Source organism: Triticum urartu, unplaced genomic scaffold (assembly GCF_003073215.2).
Source record: "Triticum urartu cultivar G1812 unplaced genomic scaffold, Tu2.1 TuUngrouped_contig_6202, whole genome shotgun sequence".
Taxonomy (NCBI): Eukaryota; Viridiplantae; Streptophyta; class Magnoliopsida; order Poales; family Poaceae; genus Triticum; species Triticum urartu.
The window spans coordinates 1-11,387 of NW_024116943.1; the positions used below are offsets into that span (position 1 = coordinate 1).

Consider the following 11,387-nt stretch of genomic DNA (forward strand, 5'->3'; position numbering starts at 1 on the left):
GCTTTGCCTTCTCTTCTCGCTCTCTTTTGTGTATGTTAGCCACCATATATGCTAGTCGCTTGCCGCAGCTTCACCTCATAACTTTACCTTACCCATAAGCTTAAATAGTCTTGATCGCGAGGGTGCGAGATTGCTGAGTCCCCGTGGCTCACACATACTTCCAAAACCAGCTTGCAGGTGCCGATGAGTCCGTGATCTGTAGTGGAGCCCAGTTGGGGTCGATCGGGGACCTTTGTCGCATTTGGGGTTCTTCTTTTATTTTGGTTCCGTAGCCGGACCTTGATTGTATTTGGATGATGTAATGCTTTATTTATGTATTGTGTGAAGTGGCGATTGTAAGCCAACTATGTATCTCTTTCTCCTATTTTATTACATGGGTTGTGTGAAGATTACCTCACTTGCGACATTGCTTTCAATGCGGTTATGCCTCTAAGTCGTGCTTCGACACGTGGGAGATATAGCCGCATCGAGGGTGTTACACCAAATGTCTTTGTATTTAGCAGTACGGGCACCCGAGATAAGTTTGGAGTAGGCTGACTTCACTGAGAAGCGCCCAGAAGCAGAGTGAGTCCAGCTAACCGAGTCATCTTCCTCCGAGAGCAAGGGAAAGCAGGCAGTAAGACGTTGCCAGTCATCCAACTCCACAGGAGAAAGGGGCCGTCGGAAGTCAAGAACCCAGCCCTGAACCGAGAGCTCGAAGATAGAGATCTCGGGATCAGTGCAATAAGAAAACAGGGTCGGGTAGGCCACCGCTAGAGTGGAGTCCCCTACCCACCAATCTAACCAAAAACAAGTAGACTTACCACTCCGAACTACAAATTTGACTAGGGATCGAAAAATAGGCCGAACTTTAACTTGCTACTGACTCTAACAGGTTAATTCTTGTATGCAATTGTATGAACCTGATGCAGTGGTTTATTGTCCTTGTTGTGATGCAGATGAAGCAGCTGGACGGCACAGGTACAGAGGTTCTCCATTTCCTGCATTCATCCAGCTTAGTGTTCCCTTCCCACCTCTAGTTTCAGACCCAAATGTTTTGATTTTGAATGTTTATACACTCCCATCTGTTTCACCATGGCAATTTTTATTTCATGATAGTTTTCTGTTGATGTAAAGATTAGGAAGCTCATTTTCTAGTAGTGTTAGCTTCCGCATTTGTCAGGGACTCAAGGGTGCTTAGTCACAAAGAAATTGTTACAACTGGAGCCTTAGTCACACAATAAATTATTGCAATTGCATAGCAAGCACATGTACATCACACTCTGGAGAAAGCATATGCAAGTTATAACTGCAGCATACTACATGAACGAAGAAATTGGCTACTTAACTGCCCGATACAAAGCTCAACTCGGGATTACACATGACCTTACTAGCTAATTAAGTACAGATCGACCGTCAGGGAAGGAAAAACTATGCACTTACCTCATTCGCCTTCCCCTGGCTTTTCAACCACTGGCTCTTACACTTCTCAAGTTTCTTCTTGACTTCTCCCATGGTAGGCCTGTTATTCACGTCTTCCTCAAGACACTGCACTGCAATCTTGCCAACCTCCTCGAGGCACTCCATGTTCCCCTCCACATTGGCTGAAATATCCTCATCAAACATCTGCCTTGCTGTGCCATCCTTGGAAGCTTTGATGTAGTCTATCACAAGGCTATGATTCTCCCCGTACCTAGCCTTCTTTCGGGTAACAAGCTCCAGCAGCACGATACCGAAGCTGTACACGTCACTCTTTGCGGTGAGCAGCCCGGTCTTCATGTACACGGGGTCGATGTAGCTGCTGTCCCCGACCACCCAGTTGGTGCGGTCCTTGTCGATGGACATGAGCCTGGACGTCCCAAAGTCCGATACCTTGGGCATGAAGCCGTCGTCGAGGAGGATGTTGCCGGACTTGACGTCACTGTGGAGGATCATCTGGCTCCATCATCGTCTTTGGACGAACTCGTAGACCAACATGGGCACCTCCGTCTCCACGCAGCAACCCACCAGCCGGACCAGGTTTGGGTGGCTGATCTTGGATTGGACCGTGATCTCATTCGCGAAATACTTCTGCCGGTACTCGTTGACGATGATGGAGCGCTTCACAGCAACAACAACGCCGGTGTCGGTGGTCCCCTTGTAGACCTTACCGAAGGCACCTTTGCTAATGATGCAGCCGTACTTGTTTGTGATGCGACCCAGCTTGTCCTTGGTAAAGATCTCGATCCCGGCGCTCTTGAGGAACGACCCGCCGTTCCTGTTGAATCGATCTCTCAGCTTCCTTTTCTCTCGCTCCATGTGCAAGAATATTAGTATCACCGATAGTACTGCCATGGCACTTATTGTTCCTGCATGTGAACAAATGTCATAAGTGCCATTCTGTTTGAAGATGGTCGGAGAGCACGAACAAGGGAGTTCATACAACATGGATGGCGCAGTTGCTTACTCCAAGCAAATTTTGTGACATGTCAAGAGAAGTTTTCCCAAGTTCACACAAACCTTTAGAAAACAATGATCTTACTTTTAACATTTCACATGATGGCATTTAGTTGTGTTATTAATATTCGATGATATAGAAACATGATATGGGTGGTTAGGTAGAGGATATATATAATGTCTCACCTATTGCTGCTACTGCAGCCGTGGACAGTACGGGTTCACAGCCCCTTTCACTCTTGCCGTCACCTCTTCGTACGAAATTGCATATACACTCATAACCCCCTTCTGTATCATTGCATGTCCCGCCATGACAAGGATACATTATCTCATGCAATGTTGTATTTGGCGATCTTCGTAATGCACACTCATCAATATCTGAAGAAAAAACATAGAGCAGTGCACATTATCGGTCTAGTGAATGAAAGTTAAGAGAGAACAATTCGCTATTTTTTTCCAAGTTTTTCTTCTCGCAAATAGTGAGTGAGCACTAAGAGCTCCTGAGATCCAAATTCTTTCTCGATATCAGATTTCAAATTACTCGGTGAATGGAATATACAATAGCAATGGTGTCATCCCCGCAATTTTTTTTTGTAGTATGACACATAAAAAAAATTAAGTTTCCTTCAGAAAAATAACATAAGTGCAGTTAAGTATACATACCGGTGCATCCATTTTCTATGTATGGATTGCCGGTGTATCCCCTTGAGCAATTGCAGAAATAGCCCGGTGCTTCATTGCTGGCATTCACACAATAGCTGTGGGTGCTAACACAAGCGCCGTAGGTAATTGTTTCCTTGTCATCACCCTCTGGCTCCGGCGGGCATGCCCCATCCCTAATTGCCCAGTCAAAAACAAGTGGAACGATGGGGTCACTTGCGTTTTGTCGAAGTCTGCTGACGAACGCCATACTTCCAATTAGGTCCGTTTTTCTGTAACTGTACCTGTATGACAAAATCAATCACGGGTACCGGTAAAGGTTGTTGCAATGGTATATTTATATAAATCACTATTATCCTTCTGTGTTGGTTCTGTAAAAAAATATCAAGTTTCTCTGAGCACCACATCCTTTCATCGTGATAAAATTGTGGTCTGCCAGGACCCTGCACGAGCATGGCGTGTTCCTTGGCGCGTCCGCCCTGGCGTAAAATGGAGTCACTGATCCGATGACACTAGAATCTTATGCTTGCAGAAGGGCGATGGTGCTGGCGCAGTATCTTAGCCCTCTCGTGATCTAGCTAGGTCTCTTGAAGGTCAAGAGGCACACGAGAGATACTTTTGTTGCTGGGCAAGGGATGCTTTGCCCATTTTTCCCTTTTTCTTTCCTTCCTTTTCTAGTAACCCATGTTGGCCTTTGTACAGTTTTCCTTGTAAATACTCCAAGAGCAGCTGGAGGCACATTTTTTTTGCATTTGGTCTCTTAACCCTATTCTATCCCGCAACATACACACGAGCTCAATAATTGAGGGCGCATAGTGCGCGTCTGTGTCAAAGCTGTGGTATGACGCATAGCGTCTGTTGTTATGTCGATTATTCAGGAACAGCGGGATCAGTGGTGAAAGTGATGGAACACTTTGGACGGGTTTGTCCACATTCATCCGTGTCAATCAGTTGCAGGGCCTACTTATCTCCTGGGTTATCACCATATAAGCATTTTTTTGTAGACCCAAATTCGATGTTATATTATTGATTTATTTGCTGTGGGTATTCACCTTATCAGGGCTATCGACAACAATGGTTGTTGCCAGCAGTTCACTTTACTATCAATCAGTAGCAGGGCCACATATGTGGTGAGTTATCACCCTTCATGCATGTACACTTCCTTTTTCTAGACACAAATAGAAGTATGGGTTTATCAGGGCCGTGCATCCTTCTGTCGCTCGTCCCTATGGGAGATTTACAGAATGAAGTAGGGAGTAGTATTTATTTGGGACTACTCTGTACTCTCCACACAAATCTGACAGCGAAATAAATTATATTTTCATAAACTGAATCATGATGTGTTCTGAACTATTTATTTTCAAGGATAAATCATGGAGAGGTGCACCAGTAACATAGAAGAGGAACCAAGACGGCTGATACAACTGATACAACGTGACACACCACACACATTCACCACCATTACAATGACACACAATTCGCCTAGTCCAACTCAAGCCATGAAATGACCCACTGTACAGATCAAAGCGAAAAAATGATCAGACTATTAGGTATGCCAATGTTTTTTCGGCTCTGGTTTCCTGTGTCCATCAGTGCCAATCAAAGACCAAACTATCCACACACACAAAATGGTGTTCATGATTCTTCACTGAGCACTGTGAACATATCTCATCTGCAGGCGAAAATGCATGTGCGCCTCATAGATTGAACATGTCCATGGCTTGTGAAGGTTGAGATCAGAGACCGTAAATTAGCAAACCAAATGAACAGTTTTTTTGGGGTGTAAAGACGACATTGCTCAAGCAAAAATTTCTCAACTGTTTTCTCCGCTATATACATTTCTACAGTCACCCTAAATTGAACTATCATGGCATTTCTCATAACAATTCACATGCTTTGTTTCAGTGCTTCGGTTCATGCTCCCATATGAGTGACCTCTCAAGTGAAAACCATGGTGTTGCAGGCAGCCACTGTAGAATTGAGGTATTGTACCGCTACCACCAACCGTACCATTGTAGTCTGCATCGCGACATCCATGCTCCTGTCATGGACCCAGGCAAGGCAAGAATAAATTTATTGTCAAATACGGGAGTATATTCAGTTTAACATGACGGGCGCGGTTGATACATAGCCGAAGATGGAGACGGCATCCCTAAGTTGAGGTGGAATTATGCAGTTTCCGTCAAAAAATGGGAAGAAACAAAGAATCCTTAGTTTCTTTGATGTTTCTGCTCAGTCTTGAATCAGACACTCGTACCTGCCAACACAAATACACAGAAAGAGATGGATACGATAGTGATTATTGCCTATTACGCTTCCTCTCCCTAAGGGTCCGATCCATGGCCTACAGAATGCATGCTCTACGATTATTGCCAAAACAGAAATACCGACATGGACACATGGTTGATCCAGGCGCATATATAGATTGAGTTTGAAAAATCACCTCCCAATCAAGGGCACTTGGCTCCACAGTGAGTGCACCTAGCTAGAATCTGCACATCTCGTTAGAATGTCACAAGTTATTTGTCCTACTATACAAGTTTGATAACCTTTCCGTCATCGAAAATGAAATCTGATGTCAACGTGTTTGCTTCGATCATCGTGGATAGGTTTCTTGGACAGTGCAACCGTGGAGTTATTGTCCATAAATGTTGTGACCTTCCTTTGCTCTTGGTGCATGCCCTGCATGTATGCAAGGATTCGACAGGGCTATGCCGTGGCCATCTGCTGCCGCTGCCTCAAAGTACTTCGCCTCACATCATAATTATGTGACAATGTTCATGCAAAGAATCTCTTTCTTGGTGGACGTCAAATAACATATTAACACATGGATAGAATATCATGACACACTTCTATCTTGCGAGGCAGAATACATCGAAGCAGCGACCGCGGTGCGCCATGGCCTATGCCTTAGATGACTCCTTTTCAAACAAGGACGGTCAAGTTGGGGCTGGACAACAAATCAACAATTGTGTTGTGCGACAATCCTGTCCACCATGACCGAAGCAAACACATAGACACGAGATTTTACTTCATTGTTGAATGCAGTGAAGAAGGAAAGGTGCCCATCGATCGATCCTGTCAACATGGATGAAGAAGTTGCTGACATTGTAGCCCTCATAATGCTAATCAAGCTGATGCAGAAGCTAGGCGCGATCTAAGAGCCTTGGATGTTTGTCCGGGATCAGATCACTGACTCAAACCGGTGGATGCCACTACTAACACACGCGAACTCTTGGATGAAAGACACTGGTTGAACATTGGCAAGAAGATGGACATGCAACTTCTGTCCCACTTAATTGTCTCTCGACTCATTCTTCTCTTCCTTTTATAAGGGTTAGCAAATGCACGTCCTAAACTATTCATGGTCTATAATCACGCACCAAATAGTGCCACTGCATGCAACCTAAAAATAAAAATACTCGCAAGGGATCAATCCACACATGTTGCTCGACAAATATGACATGATTCAGTCTAACAGATCGGAGCCACTTAATTTTGAAGCGCTAGAACCTTTAAGGGGGAGGACTAAAAAATGTACCACCAGCGCAAAACAAGTGAGTCATATGAGGTTGTCCCTTTTTAGAGAATACATGAGCTCATCCCTATAACTTCATTTTGGTCCTTTGGCACACAATGCGTGGAAATTGGAAAACATGATATACTAGTTTTATCACTTCATGTGATATTAAACAAAGATTAGCTTCCAATGGGTTTCACTCAGCTAGCATTTGTAATTTTTGGCATGCATGCATAAGTTGTACTTCCTTCCAGAAGTTACTAAACAAGAAAAAGAATGCTTGGGCCAGCGCTTTCACGTGGCATCTCTTCGGAGAGAGCGTCAAATAGGAAAGGCCTTACCTCGCTATTCCGTACGTTAAACGTGGAATAGGAGGAATCTTGGAAAATACCTTGTGCGTGGCTGAGTGGGTGCGTCTATCCTTAATGAGTTAGGGTATGTTGCTCTTCCTCTCCCCTCCTATTTTGATATGTAGTTATATCCCAGCCAAATCCTATTTGACGCCCGTTGTGCCGGTTAAAGGCATGGGCAAAAACGGGCGCACCCCCAACCTCTATCGATGCTACATGGGTCGGCTGACTAAAAGGTATATAGTTTCTTTTATTTTATTTTATTATTTTAAATGCACGAACTTTTTTCAACATCGTTGTTTTTTTTCGAAATTGATGCTTTTCCAAATTTGATGAACTTTTTCAAAATAGATAAACATTTTCAATGTTTAGAACTTTTTTACAAAATTGCTGAACTGTTTTCAAAATCAATTAACTTCTTCCAAGTTTGTCAATCTTTTTTTCAAAATTGATGAACGTTTTTAAATTTTGAAGATTTTTTTTCAAAATTGATAATCTTTTTTAAAATTGGTAAACTTTCTAAATTGCTGATTTTTTTCAAATTTAGAAAAGTCAATGATCAAGGGTCAACTGCTGAACGAACGATCTAGCCTGCAAAAGAATCTGTAAACACATAAGATGTTTTGATTTCTCAGTTTTTTAAACCTGTACACTCTAAGACAAAGGAAGCAAAAAAATCGAGCAAAAAACTGGTGCAGACGACCTTTTTTTTCAGAAAACTGTAGACCTTTATTAAGAATGTTCATAGGAATACAAATGATATCGGGCAAGATAGAAAGCCACACGTGGCGCCCGGAGGAAAGTGAAGCAGCAGCCTAGGCCAAAGAATGGGCTTCACCTTTCGCAAAAAAAACCCCACCTCGCCTCTGGCGCTCCACTAAACAGGCTGGCCCAACAATGTAGCTCCATGGAACAGTTTTGGGATGATTCTATGGACCGATTTTAGAACATTTTGAGTGTTTTTTCCTTGTTTTGTTTCAATGTGTTTTGTATCATTTATTAATTTCAAATACATGTCAATTTTGTTTAATAGTACATGTTGTAGACTTTTTGTATACACGCGTAACATTTTTTGATACATGTTGAATATTGTTTCAAATAGACACTAAACATTCTTTCAAATACATGTTTGAAGATTTTTTTCAAGAAGTGTTGAAAATTTTTAAATACATGTTGGACATTTTTGGATGATACTAAACATTTTCTACATTGTGTTATTATTTTTTAAAGATGTCACGAAAATATTTTTGGAATGCATGAACATCTTTTTGAAATGGTCAGAAATATATTTTGAAATTATGTGAACAGTTCTTTACATTTTATATACATTTTTGAAATATCATGAACATATTTATGAAACACGTGAACATTTTTTGAGTACATGTTGAACGTAAAAAAAGATGAACATTTTTTCGAATGCACGTTGTCATTTTTCTTTACATGCTGAACATATTTTCAGGAAATGAGACCCTAATCTACGTACTCCCTTCTCTTTACTTTTCATGCGAGTTCTTTTCCCAAAAAATGCTCACTTGTCCCCTAAAAAAAATGCTCACTTGAGAACTTGAGAAAGATTACCGGATTATTCATTGCCAAAGATTGCAGTGGTCGTCGATTGTGACACGACACTCATTCATTGCCAAAGATTATTTCTACCACTTGAGAACTCTGAGGAACTCCCGTAGAAACTTGCACGATCGACAACCACTGTAAATTCCCTTATTTCACTGTCTATACAACTACACAATGTTACATATATGATAGATAGTAGCACGCATTCTCGTCGCTGTATCAGCACATCAGTTACAAATACGACTGCACAACATCTCAATGTACGATTTAACTTTGTTCTTCAGAGCCCATCAGTAAATTTGCAGTTATATGCACATGGAGACTTGCAAGTTAACCACTGAGCCTCCTCTTGGATTCACAGATGTAAGCGCAGGCGATGACGGCAACCGCAACCGCAAAGACAGCGGTAGTTCTCGTGACAGCCCTCTTGGCTTTGTCTCTGCACCCCCACGCCAGTAGGGTAGCGCGAGAAGGCGTGAACCCGAGCTCGGAAAGCTTCTTGTGTGACTCTGCGTAGTCCCTGAAGAAGGCATCCTCATCCTGCGCGGAACATAATAATCCCACACGCTAAGCAAGATGAATGTAGCACACAGATTGGAGATGTTCTGAATTGAATTCTGTTTTACCTTTGCGTATAATTCAACGAAGCGACGGAAATCGGTATCTTCCACGAGAACCTTGTCTGTAGGCAGCTTCAGTAGCCCATTAGAGTCCCCTTTCAGAAGCTCACTGCAGCATATACAGAAGATGAAGTCCAACAATGCCAAGGTTGTTCTGAGCTGATGAAGTGCAATCTACGACTGGCATAACTATGCTTACACGAAGTAGGAGTTGTCGAACTTCAGTGGATCTTTTGTCCAAGCACCGTCAAATCCCGATCTGTCGGGACGAGCTTTCCCCTAAAAACGTACAATGCAGACCAATAGTCTGAAGAACCATGACTAATGAACAATTCTCTCAATATGAAAAAAAGGCGTTGTCGTATTACCAGAGTATGGCCACCCGAGAGTGCCACTATGTCCTTGTCGGTCAAGCCCATTCGGTAGAAAACTTCCCTGAGGTGTGAAGCACCTGGTCACATGATAAACAAGCAATTTTCAGTTCTCTTTTCTCTTTAAGCCAATGACTGTCAGAAGCAAACTCTAATTCAAGCGCATTAGTTAAAACTGTTATTTGGGCAGCGCAATAGTAAGTTTTTGCATCCCACATTTCATTCACGAAGAGAAACAATGTGCCACTGGAATCTACTAAATATCTGTGTAAGTTGGTTACCTTGCTTAGCATCTGGCAAGCGTCCTTCCTCAATGGCAACTGAAGAATCCTGTAATACATGGTTGCTATTGGTAAAACTGATGTTTTTTTCCCGACAATTAATAGAGCAAATGTTGCTGCTGATTTGATGAACTTACCCTCCTTCCGGGGACGAAATCTATGGTTGGTCCACCGGTGACCTCGACGGCCACGACTCCGGCGAGCTGGTACAGGTCCGCGTACGTGATCTTGGGGTGCTTCTGCTTAATTGGCTCTGCACCACGGGCATTTAGTTATACTTGCTTAACTCGATCAGAAACGAAACTCTGAACATAACAAAACAGAATCTGACAGTGCTGACCAAGAAGGTCGACGGCGATCTTGAGCCCTGCATTGGCGGCGTGGCGGAGCTCCTCCGGGAACCTGATGGAACCGTCGGGGCCTCCGGTGTTGGTGTTCTTGTCGAAGGTGCCGGCGTCATGCCATCTGCACGCACGCACCATCATCGCCGTCGTCGTTAAGCTACAAAATGCTAACATGAACGTGCATTATGGGGATGAGGAACTCACGCGAGGCGGAGCATGATGGGGGCGCAGCTCTTGCTGGCGATGAGCGCGCGGAGGTCCCGGCGCGCCCTCTCGATCTCGGCCACGTACTCCGCGTCCACCACCGGCCCTGTCGCCGACGACATGGCCGTCCAACGTGTAGCTTTCTCTACCTCTGTTTTGATGACTGGGGGAGAGGAGTCGGAGCGGAACAGAGGAGCTCTGGTTTGGAGCAGGGGAAGGGCGCGCCGCGGTTTTGTAGCAGACGGGGAGAAGAAAAGGGGGGACAGCAGCAAGGAAGGAAGGAAGGAAGGAAGGAGGGAGAGGGAGGAATGGAATGGAACGGAGTGGAGTGGAGGTGCGGAGAAAGCATGGGATCTCTCCAGATGAAAGCAACGTCTTCGCCATGGTTGTGCTGATCAAGTGATTCCCGCGGTTAATCAGTGGGCGGCAGCGTGCAGAGCTTTCTGCAAGCTTCTCCTCCCGAGTTTTAGCTTCTAGTACCTTCCTTTGGGTTTACACATACAAGTCTACTAGGTATTTTAAGGCTAATTTGGATTAGTAAGACCCTGTTTGTTCAGGATTATAAGCTTTTTCACTTTAGCTTAAAAGTAAAAAAAAAACTTCAAAATAGAGACTTTTGGGTTTGGCTTTTAGCTTATGAATCAATGTTGTTATATGAGGGTATAAGCCAAAAGCCAAAACCGAAAGCCTCTAAATACAAGCTTTTTGTTTTTGTTTTTTTATATCCAAAGTGAAAAGGCTGTAAAAGGTGAAGCATAAGCCCAAACAAGCAAGGCCTAACTCTCCTAGGTCTTTGTCATGTCCATGCTCACCAAGTGATTCCCGCGGTTAATTAGTCGATGGCAGCATGCAAAGCTTTTCTACTACTTTGTCCTCCTGAGTTAGTTTCTACCTTCGTTTGAATTTACAAAGTCCCGTGGGTATTTTGAGGCTAATTTTGATCGTTAATTCAACTAACAAATATAGTATTTTCTTTATTATATGTCATGTAAAATATATCATTGGCTCGGTTTTCTCGAAACAAGTTGTCGACCTGCTTGTATATAAAGC

The 11,387-nt window shown here is 43.4% G+C and overlaps 2 protein-coding genes and 1 pseudogene across 2 annotated transcripts; all 3 read right to left on the reverse strand.

Annotated features, from left to right (window-relative positions):
- Positions 1-1,207: 1,207 nt before the first annotated feature.
- On the reverse strand, positions 1,208-2,328 carry LOC125530285 (annotated as a pseudogene).
- Positions 2,329-2,542: 214 nt separating this feature from the next.
- Positions 2,543-3,377, reverse strand: LOC125530287 (wall-associated receptor kinase 2-like). The gene is made up of 2 exons (XM_048694683.1): positions 3,079-3,377; positions 2,543-2,793 (listed from the first exon to the last, which is right to left on the reverse strand). The coding sequence occupies exons 1-2, from the start codon at positions 3,323-3,325 to the stop codon at positions 2,573-2,575; spliced, it is 468 nt and encodes a 155-aa protein (XP_048550640.1). The 5' UTR covers positions 3,326-3,377; the 3' UTR covers positions 2,543-2,572.
- A 5,252-nt stretch (positions 3,378-8,629) lies between these two features.
- Positions 8,630-10,581, reverse strand: LOC125530284 (probable L-ascorbate peroxidase 3, peroxisomal). Its single transcript, XM_048694682.1, has 8 exons — positions 10,338-10,581; positions 10,130-10,254; positions 9,927-10,042; positions 9,790-9,838; positions 9,506-9,588; positions 9,337-9,416; positions 9,144-9,246; positions 8,630-9,057 (listed from the first exon to the last, which is right to left on the reverse strand). The coding sequence occupies exons 1-8, from the start codon at positions 10,457-10,459 to the stop codon at positions 8,848-8,850; spliced, it is 888 nt and encodes a 295-aa protein (XP_048550639.1). The 5' UTR covers positions 10,460-10,581; the 3' UTR covers positions 8,630-8,847.
- Between the last annotated feature and the right edge of the window lie 806 nt (positions 10,582-11,387).